The 23,179-nt window shown below is 41.5% G+C and overlaps 1 protein-coding gene across 1 annotated transcript in view; it reads right to left on the bottom strand.

Annotated features, from left to right (window-relative positions):
• Positions 1-23,179, bottom strand: part of DIS3L2 (DIS3 like 3'-5' exoribonuclease 2) — a gene marked incomplete at both ends in the record, with an annotated part of 249,293 nt that overhangs the window by 214,387 nt on the left and 11,727 nt on the right. Inside the window, one exon of the mRNA XM_084227980.1 lies at positions 22,114-22,215. Within this exon, the coding sequence (XP_084084106.1) occupies positions 22,114-22,215 (102 nt within the window). The remainder of the gene's footprint in view (positions 1-22,113; positions 22,216-23,179) is intronic.

Genomic DNA, 23,179 nt, shown 5'->3' with positions numbered 1-23,179 from the left:
TTTTTTCCTCCTTCCTCCAATTCCTGAAGCTATTCACACTCCTCCAGATGTTACAAATATTGTACACAAATGAGCAGAACCGCTGTGGTTCTGGGCGCATGCATTGCTGCCCCCGAGGTGTTGTGCACGATGTTCGGACACTAGACTAGGTCCATCTGACAGAAATTTGTGTTGTACCAGTGCACGCCTTGGAAAGACTTGACTAGTGTAAAAGGTTGTCTGCCTCGCTCTTCTTTTTTTATGTCTACTAACAAGTGACTCTAGTAACCCAAGAAGTGAAGGAGAAAGCAGTTGCCTCAACGCCCAGATATTGATTTGTTTGGATGTCTCGATGTCTCACGATACAATGAAACCATGAAAATTTTCCTTTAAAAACAATTGCTATCTTGCAAAATCTTTCATTATATTTTTCCTAAGTATTTGTTCTTTATATGCTAACATAAAAAAGTATGATATTTTAATTATTGGTTTGCTGTTAGCATATAGGAATACATGTAATTTTTCTAGGTTACCTTTTATGTAGCAACCTTGACTATTCTAGTTTTTTTAACATATAAAAACTAGTCTGAAAATAATGACCACTGTCTTCCTTTCCCAATTCTTATGTTGCAGTTCCTCAAATAATGTCATTTCATTCAACCTCTTTCCATTGTAACACTTAAGGGGCAAGTGTTAATGTTCAACAAAACAACTTTTTTCAAAGTCGCGGCTTTGTTATATGTCCTTTCACTAAAAGTCAGTTTCCGACAGCACTGAGAAAGGACTGACTATATCTTTTTTTCCACCACACTTTAGTGCACTGACTGTGACCTCTGGTACAATGTGGAATAATAGCAGTGACAGAGAACGTCTCTTGATTCCCACTATGACCCTAGCAACCGTCACACTTACGATATTGTAATTTTTTTTTTTTTGTAGAAAGACCTTATCATATTAAGGGATTACTTTTATTACTATTTTGCTAGGATTTTTGATCATGAATCATCATTAAATTTTACCAAAATAATTTTCTGCAAAAATTAAGGCAACCATGATTTTTTCCTTCCTTTCAATTAATGTGATTATGTTGAGCTTTGTCCATTTTAACCACTTTATTGAAATGTAAATGACATGTTAAAAAAAAATGATACAGGGCCTCCCTGGTGGCGCAGGTGGTTGAGCGATGCACTGTGAAGCTGTCTGCAGCCTCTGCAGCACCAGTTCGATCCTGGCCGGCTGGGGAGAATCCCACATGGCGCAGCAGACCTCTCCTGTCTTGCCCGCTGCTCCCCTCAGCAGTGTATTTCATTAGTCTGCCTGTTCTATCCCCCGCTCTGTCTCTGGTGAATCATCTCACCCTCCCGCACATCTAGCCTGTACCCCAGTTCTTGTATAAAAATAAATAATAAATCTTTTTTAAAAAAAATTTTTTTAAAAAGATACATATTTAACATATATAACTTGCTAAGTTTGGGGACAAATACACATTCATGGACCCATCACCAGGACCACCAAAGTCACAGACATATCTTTTACCTCCCAAAGTCTCTTCCCAGCCTCTTTATTGTTTTATTTTATTTTCATGGCAAGAACACTTAATGTAAGACCTACTGTTTGCAAAATTTAAATATACAGTACAGCATTGTTAGCTATGGGCACTATGTTGGACAGCAGAGCTCCAGAACTCATCTTGCATCACTGAAACTTAGTACCCTTCAACCATCATATCCCTAACTATTTGAGTTTGGAATAGTAAACGACCTTGTATTGTGGAATAAATCCCAATGGTCCTCATGTATTATCCCTTCTCTATATCGATCTATTTTTTTTATTTAGGACATTTGCATCTCTGCTCCTAAGAGGAATTTTTCTGTAACTTTCTTGTATCATCACCAAGCTTTGATATCAAGGCTATACTGGTCTCATAAAACCATTTTTCTATTTTTAAGAAGAGTTTTACAACTTGGTGTTATTTTTCTTTCTTAAATATTTAAGCATTCACTGGTAAAGTCATTTGATCCTAGAGATTTCCTTTTTTAAAACAAATGTTGAATTAAAGATTCAACTTCTTTACTAGATAATAGAACTAATAAATATTTTCTTTTTTCTTCTAACCATTTGCTGTACACTTCAAGAAATGTGTATTCTAAATTTTCCTTCACTTCTGAAGAATACCTTCACTAGGTACATACCTAGTTTGGCAGTTATCACCTTTCTGCATTTTAAAACTACTCTATCATCCTCTGACTTTCATCAATTTCACTGCACAGTCAGCTGTCCCACTGTTGTTCCTTTGAACATATTCTATTTTCCTATCTGCTTTTAAGATTTTCTCTTTTGTTTTGATAGGTTTTATTATGGTGTGCCATATATGATTCTCTTTGTATTACTCTTGTTTGGGCTTACACCAGATTCTCAAGTCTATGGTCTGATGTGTTATATAGGTTTTGGAAAGTTCTTGGTCATTTATCCCTTGAAATATTCTTTCAGTCACATTCTCTTGATTTTCAGTGATATGTCTAATCTCCTGGTACACATGGTAATTTTTTTTTTTATTAAATGCTGGACATTGCAGATGCAAAATTACAGGGGGTATTGAAGACATTCCCTTCTTCCAGGGAAAGTTCACCTTTCTTTTAGTGGGCAGTTAGACTAGGACAGATGACTCTTAACCAATCAAAAACTGAGATGATTTGAAAATGGATTTTTCTGCCTTTTAAAGTACACACCATTAGTCAAACACTTCTATAGATGGCAATCTTTAAGTATAACACACATACAATATAATAAATATAGTTCTATGATAGGTCAAGAATTCATGGAATTTATTTAACATAAGACTGGAAGTGTTCTGGCAGTTTGTATAACACAGATGTTCTTCCATATCAATATTTATATGAATTTTATCTTTCTTGGAGTTTTCCTCACTACTCTTGGGATCCCTCATTGGCAGGCACCCTCCAAGTCCCTGCACACACATATGGGCATAGGTGTATACTCTGAATCTCAATTCACATTCAAGCTAAAGAACAGCAAGTAGGAAGGGAGCAACTCTTTTCAAAAACTGTTTCTGAGCAACAATAGATATCAGAGAAAGCTTCAAGGCAAAGTGAGAAGAAAGGAAAATACAATGAAAAGTGATTCATTATCAGTTTTACATGCAAGAAAGGTATAAAATAACTCTAAAAATGAATTATTTAGGGAAGTTATTAGGGAAGTCATTTAACTTATTAATTCTAAAACAAAAGGCACACTCTAATATACATGACTGGTGGTTTCCTCCAAATGAACTTAGCTAAAGAAATGACTTAATTTCTACTGAAAGAACAGAATTTTACATTCAAGCTAGTAATTTAAAAAAGCACTTCCATCTTTTGTATTCATTAAAGTCGTTGCCAAGTGTTAAGATATTAGTTAAATCTCCTTATGGTTCCTAAACAAAGAACAGGTTTTGAAAATAAGCCTCCCTGGACCCAGTTAGGCCAAGCAGGTATCAAGCCCTGAATGCCCCATGAGGGCAGCACAGTGTCTGTTATGCTCACAGATACATTATCTTACCTGGTGCAGTGTGGATGTCAGAGGCAGTATTTGTTGAATGATCATCACATCAATGAGTTATGAGAAAAGAAATAGTAACTGACTGATATTATCATACCCCAGTTTCAATTTATTTTAAGAAAACATATTTTTAAATTTCTTTTCAAATAACTGAATAATAAAACTGACATCAATCTATTTTCTGAGTTCTGGATAGCCTTAACAGAAATACGTGGAAGATGAAGTATGAATAAAAACTCAAGGTCAAGAATTTTCTGATTTAGGGACTGACTTTTAATCTACTGCCAGACATTGCCCCCCGATGAATTAAGTCAATATGCTCTGGCCTGTTTATAAAAGCACATGAAGATGGAAAATATCACCATCCAGTCCATCTTGGAAAGTACTCTGTATCTGCAATACAGTGTTCACAGGAGGTACCTGCCTATCACAGAACAGGCACTCAGTAGGTGGCAGTTGCCATTTGTAACATCATCCAGTGGGAGGTATTCTTAATAGGCCACACGAATCACATCCAGAATAAAACATTAAATACCATTAGAATGTGATCAGAGACCATATAAAGGGCTCTATCGTATGGGTGAGAAACATCCAAGTTTTCCAATTCAGTTAAACAGCAAGCTTCAGCAGTAGTTGTGGAGGTACTAGGGAAAGGCTTCCCAGGGGCAGCCACCTGTGAATCTAGTCCTTAGAGCTGAGTGGGAGAGAGGGAGAGCACACACAAAGGCCAGCACACACTGTGTGAAAAGAAGCTGCAGGCCAGGGCCTCCCCTGGTGGCGCAGGCGGTTGAACGCAGCACTGTGAAGCAGCACGCAGCCTCTGCAGCGCCAGTTTGATCCTGGCCGGCCGGCGAGGGTCCCACATGGCACGGCAGACCTCTCCTATCTCGCCCGCTGCTCCCCTCAGCAGTGTGTTTCAGTCAGTCTGCCTGTTCTGTTTCCTGGTCTGTCTCTGGTGAATCCTCTCATCCTCCCGCACATCTGGCCTGTACCCCGATTCTTGTATAAATAAATAAATCTTTAAAAAAAAAAAAAAAGAAGCTGCCCACCAACCACAGGTATATTCGAGGAAGTCCAGTCTGCGGTGCCAGGATACACTGAGAATACACTGAAAGTAGTAAGGGCACCCAAGAGGGCAGAGATGGTCACGGAGGCCTTTATGTCACACAAGGAGTAAGAGCATAACTGGCAGCAGCGAGCTAAAGGGCTCAAGTCTGAAATGACTTTACTGGAACAAGGTGGACTACGGTGTCGGGATCTCCAGAAGAAAAGAGTCTCGACCTGGACAATAGGACTCAAACCCCATACTTATTTAACTCTCTAAATCCAAAGAAATTAAAATGGAAACAAAAAAAAAATCTGAGACATTATAAGGAAATGCTACAGGAGGCATTTCCAATCAACATGGTCCATCTCTGATATTTGGGGGGAAAGGAGAGTGAACAAACACCCAACAAGCTGGACTCAATCTCTGATTAACATAAGTTCTTAAGAAAACAAACTTCTAGGGCCTCCCCGGTGGCGCAGTGGTTGAGCGCTGGGTTGCGAAGCTGCCCGCGGCCTCTGCGGCGCCGGTTCGATCCCCGGCTGCTCCCCGGCCACTGGAGAAGGGTCCCACATGGCGCGCAGACCTCTCCTGCCGCCCGCTGCTCCCCTCAGCAGTGGACTTCGGTCCTTCTGCCTGCTCTGCTCCCCGCTCTGGCTCTGGTGAATTCTCTCACCCTCCCGCGCTTCTGACTGTACCCAGTGCATGTATAAACAAACAAAAACAAAATAAATAAATAAATAAAAACATGCCTCTATAAAAAAAAAAAAAGTCAAAAAAAAAAAAGAAAACAAACTTCTAAAAAAAAACACAAACAAACAAATTCCTGCTTTGTAAGAACACTGAATTAGTGAACTTTATGTCTTTTTGTCACAAAAGTTTACATCAAAGGAAACATCAGTTCTTTTTCTCACGTTGTTTGGAGATCCTGACATTGTTCACGTATTTATTCCACACACACTGCAGGCCAGTTTCCCAGAGAACAGATGCAAGGAGAGGAAAAGCAAAGAATGAAACTCAGTTTTAACAAACCTATTTGCCATCGCCACTTTAGGTGATTATAACTCATTAATCCTCGCCATTTATAGATGTGCCCCTAAAACTCAGAGCTAGTAAGTAAAGAAGCTAAAACATGGTCCCCAACCTGACTCAAGAATAATACTTTGTTCTTTCCAAGATGCCATGAATAACTCTTGCCCTTACCAGCTTAGATTTGGGAAGAATACATACTTACGGTCCTGCAAACACACAGTGTCCTTGCCTAATACATTCTCGTCTCCCTTTCATTTGGCAAACTCTCCTTTCAAGCTGCAATTCAAATGTCATCTTTGCTAAGAAATTTTAACCAATACCCTTAAGCTTCTCTGTCCCCTCCGCTGTGCTCTGGCATCTGTGGTCAAGTCTCATTAAGGAATATATCAAGCTCACCACAGCAGCTCTGTGTACACATGATTTCAGCACTGGCCAGCAAGTTAATCAAGGGTATAATGTCTTCATCTTTGTATTCCCAAGACTTAAGCCAGTGACTGGCACAAAGTGGCCAAACAATGACAAGTAAATGAGCAGATGCTGGAAATTGCCCAGAAAGAGGTGTCAGTTTAAACTCCGAAAGACTATAGAGGCCTCTGTGAAAATGAGTATATACGAAGAAAAGACAGTTCAGAATAGGAGCTTGAGAAATGTCCACAAGTAAGGAGAGAAATGAGAAAAATCAACATAAAGGAACAAACAAAGAAGAAAGAGAAAAACAAAACTGGGCTATGGAGATAATAGGACATTCTTACAAGAAATGGAAAACAATGATCGAAAATCTCTGTAGACGGCCTCCCTGGTGGCGCAAGGGGTTAAGCACCACACTATGAAGCAATCCTCAGCTTCTGCAGCACAAGTTCGATTCCCGGCAGCCAGAGAGAAACCCACATGGCAAAGCCGACCTCTTGTGTCTCGCCCGCTGCTCCCCTCAGCAGTGTGTTTTGGTCAGTCTGCCTATTCTGTTCCCCACTCTGTCTCTGGTGAATCCTCTCACCCCCCGCATCTCTGGACTGTGCCTCAGCTCTTGTATGCATAAATAAATAAATCTTTTTTAAAAATTTAAAAAAAAAAATCACTGTAGAAATTTACCATGAAAATGGTGCATTCACTGTTGGTGGGAGTGCAAACTGGTCCAACCACTATGGAGAGCTGTGTGGAGATTTCTGGACCTACTAAACATAGAGCTTCCATAGGATCCAGCAATTCCACTCCTAGGTATTTACCCAAAGGACACAGAAACATCAATTCCAAAGAATACCTGCCCCCCTATGTTTATAGCAGCACTGTTTACAATAGCTAAGCGTTGGAAACAGCCCAAATGCCCAAAAATAGATGACTGGATCAAGAGGATGTGGTACATATATACCATGGAATATTACTCAGCATTCAAAAAAGATAAACACAGGCAATTTGCAGCAACATGGATGGCGCTGGAAGGGATCATGCTCAGCGAAATAAGCCAGAAAGAAAAAGAAAAATCCCGGATGGTCTCACTCATAGCAGGAATCTAGAAAACTTAAATAAGGGACCAGGAAAATGAATAACTATAAGAAAGTGAACATCAAAATCAACAAAAAACTATGAACCAGAGACACTTTTTGGGGGGTGGGGGCGGGAGGGGAGGGATTGGGGTCAGAATGGGGGAGTTGCAATTGTATGGGGAATATAAAAATAAAATTTATTATAAAAAAAAAACCTTGAAAATTGCCTGATGAAAAATTAAAAAAAAAAAAATGGTGCGTTCAAGGTCAAGATAAGAACAATTAAACTCTTTAATCATTCACATTAATGCTTTACAAAATGTAATGTTCATACAAATCACTTGGGCTTGTGTGAAAATGCAGACTTCCTGTGAAAATACCAATTCAAAAGATCTCCACACCCCTATGCTCACCAAGGCACTATTCACAATAGCCAAGATATGGAAAGTCCCCAAGTGCCTAGAGATGGAGGAATGTATCAAGAAGATGTGATCTTTACATACAATGCAACACAGCTCCGCTATAAAGAAGAAGAAATCTTGCCATTTTCAACAACGAATGGACTCCCAGGGAAAGATGCTAGGTGAAATAAGTCAAAAGGAGAAAGACAAATACCACATGATTTCATTCCCTTGCAGCACATGAAGAATAAAAGAGCAAGCAAACACACAACAAAAACAAACCTTAGACCCTGACAACAGCATGGTGGCTACCAGAGGGGAAGTGGGCAGGAGGACCTACGGGTTGGAGACTGGACAGCAGTGGTGGGCATGGAGAGGTTCTCTTTTTCATCAAGTTTTCTCTTCCCTGCTCTTCATATAATTGGAACTCACTTTCCATTCAGACTTCATTTCTTCCAGAAATTTCTTTCCAAAAAGCATCCCTCAACACACTGCATCACCCCAGGACTCAATCACAGGACTTACCACACTGCGTTGTCCTACTTGACTTTCTCAGCCTGCATCCCTCGGGACTACAAATCCCTTATACACTGAAGCACTCATAATACAAAGTGAATTAACTTCTTTATTTTGCTTCTAGAACAGCACTATTTAAGTGCAGCTTTGGGAGACTTGAGATAAAAATCACTCAAGCCATTTCCTATGTTTGATGGTTTAGATGCCGAAACAGATCCTGCCTGCCTTATGCCATAGGGAGCTCCTGAGACAGAGCTTGAGGCCTGACTTAACTTACTGTTAAGTGCTCACCGAGTCTGATGGAGGAGTAAGATGCATGGACTAGATTTTAAATCAATTATCTCAAGCCTCTATGTTCCAACCTGCTAGATATCTTGGTTCCTGGTCATGAACTCACTTCTTGTGAGAAAGGCTTTCCAGTCATCCCTTTGAAATGATCTTTATCAGTCGCCTTAAGCACTGACCTTTAGCTGACCTATTGCTGTCCCCCTCCATTACATCCTGTGCCCCTGACAATTTTTCCAGTGACACAAGTGGGCCTAGTTTGGCACTTACAAAGGACTGAATGGAGAAATGCTTATCTTTGCTCTGATCACCGCAAGCACCGATTCATGCTACCCACTGCTCAAGTAAATAAATGACCTAAAGGCCTGATGCATAAGGAGAGACCCTGAGGACCACGGACGAGAAAGTGAATGAGAATCTGAAGAGAGTGAGTCACGTCGGAAAGTTACAGGGGCCACTGCGAGCCCCTTCAGCCTCCCCTGCTTCCAAAAAAATATTACTTAGAACCTAAGCTGCAGTTCTGTTTTTAATGTGATCAAAAAGAATCTAAAACAATGATCATTATTAGAATTCCCAGTAGGCTGCAGTTTCAAAGTTTACACATATTACTGAAGAGAAAACTCTAAAGAAAGGAAACACAAAATCCAATCCACTAACTTCCCAAAAACCAGAGAGACTCTTGAACATTTTCTGATTCAGAAGTGAAAGACGCAAGAACTATAAACCGAATTACTGCAATGGAGTCAAGGCCGTTGGGCTTTCCCAGCATCGCTGTCCTCTGTTTGCTACCAGATCAAGAGGTCTGGCCAGAGGCTCACGTGGGGATTTGGTGGAATGGGAACAAGGTCACCCATGAGCTCTAGTTATGTCTCCTGAACAGAGTCAGCTCAACAGAGTTGAGCTGTTCTGACAGAACCACATGATCTAAAAACGTCTAAAACATTGACTATTTAGTCTTTAACAAAACGAGTTGGCCGAGGACTGTTCTAGAGGTGTCTATGCCCCCCAGAGGCCCCCCGAGGCCTCGCCCTTCTCCTGGCCACCGTTCCCAGGGCTCCTACAGCCTGACCTGGCTTTCCTGGAGCACGGTGCTGCTCCTACCCTCCGCCGTGCACTGCGTCAAGTCACTCTCTCCCAGCTAGTCCCGAGCTCCAGCATTATATCCAGCTTATTCTCAGTATTCTGTTCTCAACTTCTAACTTCTGATCTGTGCTCTGATTTTACCAACAAATTTTAAATAACTTGGTATATTTCAGGAATCTTTCACAAAAATATCCCCTTGGGTGAGAATCCCCATCTCAAGCTCTTTCTAGGTCCAGAAAACCCAACTGAGACACCACACTTCAGTTTCTCTCAAATCAACATAACAATAACCAGCATCTCTCTCTTACCCTTGCATCACTACCCTTGCCAGCCTCCTTCATGTGTGCCTGCACTCGCTGTGATTTGTCTCTACCCACTAAAACTGGTCCAGATCACTGGCGCCACATTAGACAAATCCAATTTCCTCATAAAATTTTTCACCGGGTCTGTCGGCAATAGGGCACCTTCCTCCTCCAGCACATGGTGCCTGTCTTGGTTCCTGGCACAACATCCTCTCCCGGTGTCCCTCCTTCCTCTCTAGCCACTGCTCAGTCTCTTCGACTAGATACTTTTCCTCACCAAACCCGTCCTCAGTGATCTTTTCTCTCCATAAAACAACCCCCGGCAACTTATTCAAGGGCCACTGGAGTCGCCCAAATCTCTACCCTTGCCAACATCACTAATATCCAGAACTCCAAATCCTAATATCTACTTTCTAGCTATATTTACCTGCATGTTCCCAGCCATCCCAAACACGTCGTGTCCAAACTCATCCTCTTACACTCATCTCTGACTCTGCCCTGCTTCCTACCCTAGCGAATGGCACCGTCACCCCCTCAATTACCTGAGCCTGAAATGCAGGAGTCATTCTTGCTTCTTCCCTCTACCTTTCCTCCTCCAGCCAATACCGTGTTCTCTGTCTTGGTAATGTTTTACCTTCAGCTCCTTGAAATCCACACGGCCACTGTAACTCTTACCATCTCTCGCTGAGGCTATCTTACATAACTTAGGGAATCTCCCATCAATTTGCCCATTTTCTTTAAATCCTCACCTTATCACCCAGAATGATATCTTTGCACAAATCCGTCATCCCTACTCAAAATTCTTCAACGGCTCCCCAGTGCCTACATGGTAACAGTCAAACTCCTTACAAACAAAGGCATTTCAGGATGTGGCTCTCCCCCAGCCATCAACTCCTGCCACTTGGTATCCTCATCTTGCATTTAAATGTCAAAACACCTGTAGTTTTCCAAATCTACCATGTTCCTCTCTCTAGTTACCTAAATTCATAAGACAGTTATCTAGATGCCTTAAATCATTACTCATTTTTATAAAACATGGCATAAGATATTTTGATAGCTGAAAAAACTGAGCATTTTACATTAGTAGCAGCAAGCAACAATAATATACTACTACTATTTATGATAAACTCTTTATAGTTTAGAAATACTACCAAATAAATACCAGCACATTTCCTGAAAACATTAACTTCCTTGCCTTTCATGTGCAAAAATCATACCACTAACTTAATTTGAAGATCAAGAAATGTGTCACATGTTGTACTTTAAAAACAAAGAATTACATAATTAAGGTTGATCTGAAAGGCAAGCTAGATCATTTCCAGGTGATTTCTGAGTTCTTTTTTTGTTAGTGGAGATGAATTTTAATAGCTGATGTGGAAGCTTCTGCCTGATCTCCCTAGTGAGTAGCGGCATATGCTTTTCAGATGGCTGGTCAGGAATGCAACGTCTAATGAATCTAATTAATCTAGGGTGACTGTCACTAGAGGAGTTCACCAGACGCCTCCTGCCATCCCGACCTGCACACACGTGATAGGGCCGTGCTTCTTGGCCCTCTGCGGTTAAATGGAGCCAAATGACTCATTCTGGCCAATGAGTTGTGAGCAGAACCCAGAGTTGCTTCTGGATAAAGTCATCTTAAATGCAGTCTTCCAGGCTCTGTTTCCTTTTGCCACTTTGAAAGGGAGCATACTCCTGGTGGCTGCCATTCTAATGGGTGTGGGCTCTGGAACGAAGATAATGCCAAGCCAGGTCATAGGTGATCTTAATGGACAGGAGCAGGAGCAAGAAACACACATTGTCATTCCACACATAACCTCACCTACCATCTAAACTGCCCAAAATTCAGAGGACACAGAGCAATGTATACTGAGACACCAACATTTTTTTTCTTTTTATTGAGGTAATCTCAGCTGATGACAGTATAGGTCTCAGGTATAGTTCCCCACCTCAGCAACTGTGTATTTCACACCACACTCACCACAAACATCCAATCACCATCCACTACCGGGTCATTCCTTCCTCCTCCCACCCCCTCCAGTAACCACCATTTTGTTGATGAACCTAAGGGTTTATTTTTGTTGTGTCTGATCGCTTTTGCTTTCCTTTATATTCCACAAATGAGCGAAGTCATATGGTATTTGTCTTTCTTGTTTTGACCTAACTTAGCATAATTCCCTCAAGGTCCATCCATATAGTCAAAAATGCCATGATTTCATCTTTTTATGGCTGCATAGTATTCCACTGTGTACATTTATCACATCTTTTTAACCCATTCACCCATAGTTGGATGCTTGGTTGCTTCCATATCATAGGTATTGTAAACAGTACTGCAGTGAACACAGGGATGCACATATCTTTCCAAATGAGTGATTTCAAGTTCTTCAAGTAAATACCCAGAAGTGGGATTACCATTTCATATCGTAATTCTATTTTGAATTTCTTGAAAAACAACCACATTGTTTCCAAAGTGGCTATACCAATTGACATTCCCAACAACAGTGCACAAGGATTCCCTTTCTCTCTAAATCTTCACCAACACTTATTTCTTAATTTTTTGATAATCACCATCCTAACTGGTGTAAGGTGAACTTCTATTGTGGTTTTGATTTGCATTTCCCTAATAAGCGATGCAGAACATCATTCATGTGTCCGCTGGCCATCTGGATGTCTTCTGTAGTGAGACACCAACACTTTATGTCAACATTTTACGTCAACATTTTATGTCTGGCAGTGAATAAATGTTATCAGAGGTAAATTCAAGAGCTGGGAATAGTAAATTTGAGTTATTATATGATTTTGGCCAAACTATGACTCTCAGGCCTCATTTCAAAGAAGACTAATAGTAATATCTGACTTTCACATGCACTTACAATGTGCCAGCATTGCTGTAAGTACTTTATCTGCATTAACTCATTCATTACAATGAACATGAACTTCACTGCACCATCTTCATGGAGTTAAGAAGGAATGAATTAGTTTTCGAGCAAATAATTGTGAAATTAATTGGGAGTTTCCCAGCACAAATAAGGCACTCTATCCTTAAATGACACATTCCTTATTTCAGACATTTCAATTTGAATTACAGAGATCTGAAGGCATGTTTAAAGCAGGCAAGAACCTGAAGTATTTGATCCCAGAGCTGGCAATAATGAAGAAGAACAGATGATTGTTAAAAATAGGCTTGTGTATATAACAATTTGGGGAAAATCTGATCATGGGAGTAGATATACCGTACCCACCATACTGCCCTGGGTGGAGGCTCCAAAGACCTTGCCCTCCATCATTAAGTACCTTCCAAGTCTTTTTTGGGCCTATTGTACAAGCCAAGAAACCAAACAGTTCTAAGAAATCCTAATTCCACTGGAATTGAGAACAATCCAAAATGATAGTAGTTATATAAGAGATTGGATTAAATATAATCTAGTATGATGGGTGCATATTTAAAGAAGAACTTGGAAGACAAAACTTTAAAACAATCACTTGAAGGAAAAGTTAGTTGTCAAAGGAAACAATTTACTGTACTAGACCAATTTCATGTGACCATAAGAAGGTTTGGAACAGCCATTGAAAAGCAGGGATTAAATGTGCACTTTGATTTTTTTTTTGTTTGTTTAATTTAGAACAAGAGCAGTCGCTCCTATCAGCACTTCCTTTATTCTTTCAAACTCCAGTTACTTCTTTCTTTCTGTGCCAATGTGTTCCAAAATGCCCATCCATACTTCTATAATTCCCTTGCTAAAGTACTGGTATCTCTGCATGAACATGAGTTTTCTTAGAAACCATACAATAGAATGTTAGGAAAGATAGAGCAATTATCCCTGCTTCTCCACTCTCCTTAATTTATGTACAGACTTTGCTCTGCTGCAAGTTAAGTGAAATCACCCTGTCCTGAGAGGTTAGATTTAGCTAACTAAGTGCTTGATTGATTTTCTCCCATTGTATTCTCTCAATGCAGGTCCTTAGCAAATGCCTGGGGGTAGCTTTCCAGTGGACATCAACAGATCAAGTTGGTTCCAGCCGGCCTAACTATATTTAAACATTCAGACAGAAGAATATAGACGCTCAGCCCAATGAGCAGTCATTTCACTTGAAATCACCCTGACTCTTCAGCTAGTCGGCTGTTTCACACTGCTTCACCTGACTGAATCCAGCTTTAACGTGCTCCTGTCAGTCTCCTTCGCTCAGATCTTCTCCGACTAAGCTGCTCACCCACCATCCCAATCATGCAAAGTAGGCCACATTCCAGCAGCTTTTGCTCCTTTCTAGGAGCCCTTACCTTATTTTTTTTTAAGATTTATTTATTTATGCATACAAGAACTGGGGTACAGGCCAGAGGTGTGGGGAGTCAGGGGATTCACCAGAGACACAGTGGGGAACAGAACAGGCAGGCTGACTGAAATACACTGCTGAGGGGAGCAACGGGCGAGACAGGAGAGGTCTGCTGTGCCCTGTGGGTAGCTCCTTGGCCGGGATCGAACTCGTGCTGCAGTGGCTACGGATAGCTTCATAGGTTGCATCTTAACCCCTTGCACCACCAGAGCTTTTAACCCACTTCCTAGGTCTAAGACACTAGAGGGAATTGGGGCTCCCAAATCTCCTTTGATACTAGCAAAAAAGACCCAGAAATCTCGGGTTCAGGGCTGATCTTCTGCTCTGGTTCTCATTCCCAGTACTGCTGTCACCAGTTCACCCAGCTTGACTCCCACCCAGCGGCTGCCTCCACCAGTCTGCTTGTTCCCAGACGGCCCTACACCTGTCCCAAGCTCCAGAAGGACCCACCTCCTACATGGCAACTGCCTGCCTGTGCTGCAAGCCCATTACTTTAGGATCTGCTGCCATCGAGGCAGGACGGCATCTGGGTCTGTCATCTCTGACTCCGTGCCCCGTCCGGTGGGTTGTCACACTTGATTTGACTTTATAATCAGGTCAACTGTATCAATATCTGATCCAGGTTCTAGGAGAGGTGTCTGGTGAGGCTGTGATTCCCAACACTGCTCCACGATGCCCTGAATGGCTACCACACTTCTCTAGTCTAGACACAACTAGAATTCTAGCTTTTTCTCAACCGTTTATTTTCTAAGACTAATCCTGGGTCTTTGGTGACTTCAACTGATACAGTCATCTTCTTGCCCCAGGACGGCAACTTAAGATATTGACTAAAGCTCAAGCATATTCTATACTATTTTCTGCATTTATGGTGATTTTTATACTTGACAATATCTACAGGCCAAGTAACTCTCTTTTATGTCTCTGGGACAAATGCAAAAAGATCATGAAATGAGATGTGGATCTGAATCCCAACTTTGCCACTCCCTAGTCAGGTGTTCCCTAACTAATATGCTTAAGTGAAGCTTCAGGTTTTCATTCACAAAATAGACTGGAGATAACATCAGGCTGAAGAACAGTGGGAGGTACTAAATACAGTTCCTGGACCACAGTTAGCACTGAAAAGTTAGCAATCATCCAGCACCCACAAGGCTTCTATTTGGTCGCCTGGAATGTACTACACTGGAGTATTAAGAGAAGAGAACTTATAGGATAAACACTACAGTCAACAAAGATGAAGACAAGATTGTTTAATGGTTATGGAAGATGAACTTGATGGCAGAAAGGAAAAGAGAATGGAAAAAGGCCCGGTGAAGATCATGGCAATCAGAAGAGTTGACAGAGCAAAGCACAGTATTCATGAGCATCTGTAAATGGAGGTCAAGGATGCTGGCTTCTTGAAGGTGGGCCTTGAGAACACTCAGGAACACCCCGCCTCCGCCAGTGCTGAGGGGAGTCGGCGCAGGGGCTGCAGCCTGGCAGGAGGAGAGAGCCTTGCTCCATGCACAACTCCCACAAAGTGGGCATTTTCAATATCCTTTCTTGTCAGGTCATTCTCAACCCAAAACATTCTCCTCCTTAAACCAATCTCTCGCCAGCCCCATCCTTAGGTCAAACATATCGTCTTCTATGAAACCTTCCCCAGTTCCCGCCAATCGTTTGCTGCCCCCACACATGCACCGCTCCTCTACACAGCAAACCATATTCTAGCTGCTCCCCTCCCCCACCCCTCCAGCCAGCCAGCAACTTAAGCAAAGCCGTCACCTATTCTAGCCTGTCCTGCAGCATCCGGCGTGGGCAGGAGGGGAGGTGGGTGAGAAGCCATGGCACCTCAGAATCAACAGCTCAGGATCAGAGGCTCCCAACCACCTGGGGATATGTCCCCTACTTGGAAACTCTGATGAAAGTCTGAGACCCTTGGTCTAGGAAAATACACACACACACACACACACACAAACACACAAATACACACACGCATTTTAAAAAGAAAATAACAACCTAAGATCATTCAGATGAAAGTCAAGAGATCTGGACTTCAAGTTCTGTCCGACACTCCAGGTCCTCAAGCAAGCCCCTCAGAACACCTTCGCTCCCACTTAACAAGGCACAAAAAGTGCATCTGCCCCTGCACTCCCCTCGCTGGAGGTCCCTAACAAGAAATACATCTGGAATAGATACTGAAAATGTGGAAGAATTCTGAAATTAAAATTGTTATGTAAGAGCAAATTATTTTTTATTATTGCCTCACAGCTTGATACTTTTACAGCTAACTATTTTGCCAAAAACCATGCTGTGAAATAAATTGACTATTTACTACTATAGCTAAAAGAATCGTTGTTTTTGTCTAAAACCCCAAAGGCCCTGTAGTTTACATATCCAAGAGGGCGAGCACAACAAGCATAAAGAAGCAAACATGAATAATCCAATTAATTCACATTTGCTCACACCATTGACTACAGATTCCTTTGATAACAATATGCTTTTGTCCTAACAAACCTGCAATACAATTGGTCAGTATGCTTTGCAATGTTTATATTCCACATGTCAGAGATTCTTGATGACAGTCTGAATATTCTCTTCTCCTTAGTTTGACCCTGTCCCCAACACCCATCACAGGTGGGCTACCACGCAGGGCCCCCTCCCCAGGACAGGAAGCTGTGAATTGCCCGCTCTGACTAATGAGGCCTAAGAGACAGCCCAAAGGGGCTGACTTTAATATAAAGCAACTGCCAGGCAGCCGCTGTGAAGCCCCTCAGGAGCCCACAAAGGAAGCTGGGTCCTCCTCTACATCCCACGTCTCCTGAGAGTTGGCAAGGGCCTGTGCCCGCAGCTGCGCCTGTCACTTCCCTTGTCCACCGCCACCAGCAACTCATCGGTGGGGGCCTCCACGCCAGGCTGAGCCCTTCTCGGTATCCGCCAATTCCCACTCAAGAGAATGCTCTCAAGAAAGCAAGCGCTTGGGGTGCAGTGGCTTTGGGGGACTCTGAGGCTCCATCACAGCTGTTAGTAAGATTCCCACTGGACGCTAAGCTATCTTTCTGCCAATCGGATCTCAGATCTACGGTCCAGAGAGCGAGGCCCCAGGTCCCGAGCTGCTCTCTCTGACTCCTGGCTCACCTTGTTACTCAAAGTGAGAGTCCAGAAGCAGCAGCATCCATGCTGACTGGGAACCTGTTAAAAATGCATGATTTGGGGCCCACCTCAGATCTGCCAAATTAGAATATGCATTTTAACAAAATTCCCAGGTGATCCATTTGCAGGGTAAAGACAAGCAAGAGCCTATGGATCAGCCTCAGCTCTGAGAGGGTCCATTCTTCTCAGGCAGGAAATGGCTGCCCTCAGCCTTGCTCTGGAAAACTCCCTCCAGAAGGCCAGCTCTCCAGACCAAAAAGACCCAAGGCACCAAGGACTACAAATCCCATAATGTCATCACCACCGAAGGGAGGATGCTGGGAACCGAGGGTAGAGTCAAGCAGCCAGGCTTGGTGTAACCAGACATGTGGGCCTGGGGGGGGGGGGGGGTCCTTGGCTTTTTGCTGGCTTTCAGCGTGCTGTTGGGGTCCCAGCTCAGCGGAACTGGTAGGATACATTCACCAATTTATCTCCTCCCCCCGAGTTACTCATTTCCTCATTTCCCCTTCTTTGTAAATAAGCCCTTTATTACCCTTTTCGTGTATGCCCGCCGATGAGTCTCATTATAAGTCCCTTTTAAGTGCATGGCTGAGGACCCACAGTGAGGCCGCCCCATTTCACACTGGGGTTGCCTGTAACAGAACCACCATGGTCCATGCCTCTCCACAGTCTCCTTAGTTGCCTCTGAAGAGGTCCTGCTGACTTCTAAACATCAACCTGCCTAAGAACTCAGTGTTCACTCAGTCCCTTATCTTTTTTTGTTTTAAAGATTTATTTTATTTATTTATGCATAAAAGGTCCTCTGTTCTTCCATAGGCCAGAGGTGCAGGGGGTGAGAGGGTAGGCACCATGGTGGTTCTGTTACAGGCAACCCCAATGTGCAATCAGTTGGCCTGACTGTGGGTCCTCACCCATGCACTTAAAATGGAAGGATTCACCAGAGACAGAGTGGGGAGCAAAACAGGTGGGTGTACTGAAATACACTGCTGAGGAGAGCAGCGGGGAGACAGGAGAGGTCTGCTGCGCCATGTGGGTAGTTCCCTGGCTGGGGATCGAACTCATGCTTCAGTGGCTGTTGATAGCTTCATTGTGCTGAGACTTAACCCCTTGCGCCACCAGGGAGGACCCCTTCTCTTCTTTAACTACACTCCCCAGGTGATCTCATCCACTCCTATGGCTTCACCACCACATCTGCTGATGACTCCCAAATTTACATCTCTACCTTCAACCACTCCTTGGGGCCCCAGATTTGTTTGTCCAAACATCACCTTGTTGGCTTCTTTGTTCTCAGTATATCTTAAAGCTTTATTGAGGTATAACTGACATACAACAAACTACATATATTTAAAGTGCCCAAGTTGACCGATTCTGACAGGTGTATACATTTAGGAAACTATCCCATCAAAATAATGAACATGTGCATCAGCACCAAAAGTTTCCTCCTCAGGGCCCCTTAGTAATCCATCTCCTAGTTCAGTCCCAGGCAACCAATGGTCTGCCTTTTTTCACTAAAAATTAGTTTGCATTTTCTAAAATTGTACTTAAATGGAATCATACAGATTGTATTCTTTTTTGCCCAGCTTCTTTCAGCCATCATAATTATTTTGAGATTCACCTATGTTGTGGCATGAATTGCATCAGTAATTCATTGATTTTTTTTTTTTTTTAACTGAGCTGTATTCCATTAAGTGGCTACTCCAAACTTGGATTATGTCACAATGCTGATGGACATCTGAGTTGTTTCCAGTTTGGGACTCTTACCAAAAAAAGCTGTCATGAACATTAATGTACACATTTTTAATGTAGGCAAATGCTTTCATTTCTCTATAAGGTAAGCATCCAGGAATGAGAGGGCTAAGTAAGTCACATGTTAAGTGCATGCTTATCTTCTTAAGAAATTGCCAAGTTGTTTTACAAAGTGATTACCGGATTTCATATTCCCACCAGCAGTGTATCAGTGTTCCAGTTGCTCTACATCCTTGCCAATACTGCTTATGGTCGGTCTTTCAAACTTTAGCATTCTAGTGGGTTTCCGGTAATATCTTATGTTTTTAATTTGTATTTCCTTAATGATATTATGTTGAACATCTTAAGTTTGTCAACCATATATCTTACTTAGTAAAGTATCTGTTCAAATCTTGAAATGGTTTTTTAATTGAGCTATTTATTATTAACTTTTAAGAGCTTTTTATAGTCTAGATAAGTCTTTGATCAGCTAAATGTTTTGCAAATATTTTCTACTGGCCTGTGGCTGGCTTTTCATTTTTGTAGCAGTGTCTATCAACAAGCAAAGTTTACATTTTGATAGTCAAATTTATTTTTCTTTATGTTTCATTTTTTATGTTCTATTTAAGAAATACTTGCCAAATCTAAGATTACTAAAATTTTCTCCTTTGTATTATTCTGGAAAATTTCTATTTTTTACACAAACATTTAGAACTATGATCCATTTCAAGTTAATTTCAGTATAGCTTAAGGTTAAAGTTCATTATTTTGCATAGGGCTACACAATTTTAACAGCACATTTGTTGAAAAGATACCATTCCCCCTTTGAATTTCCTAGACAACTCTGTAGAAAAGGGTCTATTTCTGACTCTCTATTCTATTTTACTGATCTATATGTCCATCTCGATATCTTAATACCACCACACATCTTGTTCATCTGAGTTTTAAAATAACTATTGAAATCAGGATCCTACAACTTTATTATTTGTTTTGGCTATTCTAGGTCCTCTGCTCTTCCACAGAAATCTAAAAACCAGTCTGTTAATTTCTACAAAGAAGTCTGCTGAGATTTTGTTTGGAATTATACTTAATCTATAGATCAATTTGAATAGAACTGGCATCTTTACAATATTGAGTCTTACAATTCATGAACACAGTATTTCTCACCACTTACTGAAGCCTCACTTCATCTCTCTCAGTAATGTTTTATAGTTTTAGTGTACAGGTCTCTCACACATTTGGTCAAACTGATCCCTAAGTATTTCTTATTTGTGATCCAAATAAAAATTACACTTAAAGAAATTTTTTTATTTTAAATTTTTCATTGCTAGTATGCAGGAATACAATTGATGTTTATATATCAGCCTTTTATCCCGCATCCTTGCTATGCTCATTTATTAGTTCTAGTAGCTTTTTTTGTACCTTCCTTAGGAATTTACACATAAAAAAATCCCACAGTATGAGAATAAAGATAGTTTCCCTTCTTTCTTTACAATCCGAATGCCTTTTTTTTTAAGATTTATTTATTTTTATACAAGAGCTGGGGTGCAGGCCAGAGGCGCAGGAGGCTGAGAGGATCACCAGAGACAGAGTGGGGAGCAGAACAGGCAGACAACTGAAATACACTGCTGAGGGGAACAACAGGTGCGACAGGAGAGGTCTGCCATGCCATGTGGGCATCTCCTTGGCCAGCCAGGAATCAAACCCACACTGCAGAGGCTGTGGACAGCTTCACAGAGCTGGGCTCAACCCGCTGCACCACTTGGGAGGCCCTCAATGCTTTTTTTCTATTGCCTTTTTATACTGGCTAGAATCCCCAGTACAGTGTTGAATAAAAGAGAGGAAACGGAACATTCTTGCCTAATTCTCAACACTGGAGGAAAAGCATTCAGTCTTTCACCACTAAGAATGATGTTAGTTTTCAATATCCCCAAGATGTTCTTTAACAAACTGAAGAAGTCCTCTTCTAGTCCTAGTTTGCAGTAAGTTCTTATCATGAATGGTTGTTCATTTTTGTCAAATGTATTTTCTGCATCTATTGAAATGATGGCCTTGATGGAATTATGGTATGAAGTTTAGTCTGTTAATATACTGAAGGAGAGGGAATTGTTTTTCAAATATTAAGCCAACTTTGCATTCCTGGGTCAAACTCCACTCGCTCATGTTTCTTATCCCTCTATTGTGTTACTGGTTTCTATTTGCTAATATTTTGTTGTGTGGCATATTTATTAGTCTGGACTTTCTTTCTTTTCCTATGTCCTTTTCTGGTTTTGGTATTATGGCAATGCTGATCTCATAGAAGGAGCAGGAAAAGATGTCCTCTATTTTCTTGGAACATTTGTGTAGAATTGGGATTAGTTTTTCCTTAAATGTTTAGAATTCATCAGTAATTGAAATTATCTAGGCCTCCCTACATTTGCAACATCTCATTTTCTAGACAGAAATTAAAACTTAACACAGCCAATCAGAACTAATACATGTCCTTCCCCACTATTCCTTATTTTAATGACATCAGACCCATTGTGCTTAAACCATAATCTTAAAACTTATCCTTGATTCCCCTCTTTCATTCTATTCCTCCAATCCATCTTCAAGTCTCATCAGCTCTACTTTCAAAACATATCCCTACTTCTCTCCATATTTACTATCCTAACCCAGTACAAGCCTCCTACCCAGCCACCCCAGTGCACAATTACCCTCACTACAACCTCTTCATTTTCAATTGACAGACAGAGGGAGACTGAAATCAGCATATTCTCATATTTAAAACCATTTTCTTCTGCCATCTGATTTCTGTCTTATAAAAATACAGTCTATTTTTGTCTGCCAAGGGAAGCCCAATCACCAAATTGGGTCCTACAGAACTGAGTTTATGCTGGCTGGGTTGTCCAGTAATGTGTGAAGACAGGCACCACCCCCATAACTTGGTCTTTCCAATTCTCTCAACATTACTTGTTACAATGTGTATCAAGTTTGAACGTGCCCTAAAAGTTTTTTTTTTTTTTCCCTAAAAATTACCAAGCCATGTGACAGGGAAGACAGATCACTTGGGAAGAAGCAAGGAGAACTCAAATCCTGATGTCTGCCTACCAGATGCTTGTAAGTCCCAAGTGTTCGTGGCCTATGTCTAAGGCAACATAGGGCCTTAGGTGTCTGTTACTACTTTAGTTTATGGGGCCTCATCCATGTACCATAGAATGCAAAAGGCCTTGAGAATTCTATAATTCAAAAAGGAAAATTTAACTCACCTTCCATTGCTCCTCAGGAAGCAGCTTCACGACCACTACATCACCATTCAAGGCTCTATTACGAGCAACAACCCCATCAATAAAAATGTCACGGTCACCGTCCTAGGTTGGAGAGCAAAATAAAAGTTAGTTTACCAAAGCCTGGAATCAAAACTTACTTCCCTGTCTACTGACTCAACAGGAAGACTAGAATGCAGCCACACACATCTGGAGGGAGCTCTGCCTCTGGAATTAACAGAAATGGTGATGAACACAGAAAAGCAGACTAGCGGAATGCTGAAATAAATCATACGGGGCAGGTCATAAACAAAACTACAGAGAGCAAAACACTGAGATTGCCTGCTTTCCTAACTACACTGAGACAGGAATAGATTATCATTAATTATCCACTTCCATTTTGAACAATACAAAGCGCAATGATACCATTTCTATACTAACTGGATTTTGCTTTAAGTATCAAAGAACAATTTTTTTTTTAAAGATGGTTTACAAGAAACCAGAAGAACAACATAAAGTCCCCCAAGAAAAATAACTGAGAGTAGAAGCAGCAACCAGCCCCAGGATTTGGGTTCTCTTGGAGAAACCCAGCAAAATCCCACTGCCCCTGGGAAAGAGGCAGAGAGAGCAAGTTGTGCTTGTTTTTAGGGAGACTGAAAGAAAGCAAAGGAGAAAAGGAAAGGGACGTAACCTGAGACTCAGGAAGTGTTCTCAGCCTCCACCTCTCTCACACGGGAGCCACGGGACGTGACGTGAGCTCCCGGCCAAGAACACAACATGAGGGGGCATGGGAACCTTCAGCCTCAATTGCTCGCTTCAAGACCCACTTTAAGCAGTGTAGCCCCGTGCGTGCCCAGGCATTGACAGCTCAACGTAAGGAGGTGAGGTTGTCTTCCTCCTGAGCCAAACTACTTTGCAAAAACACTTAAATGGAAAAGATAACGAAGGAAAAGCACACCCTCAGCCCTAAGTTTCCATGAAAAAATTAAACAATTTCAAAATGTTTCATCAACAAGCATGCAAACAGGTCCTCTTCCCCTTCGATCCCTTCCAAAAGTTTAGACCATGT

The sequence above is a fragment of the Talpa europaea genome, assembly GCF_964194135.1.
Source record: "Talpa europaea genome assembly, chromosome: 1".
NCBI lineage: Eukaryota > Metazoa > Chordata > Mammalia > Eulipotyphla > Talpidae > Talpa > Talpa europaea.
This window is presented reverse-complemented; position numbering and strand designations above follow the sequence as displayed.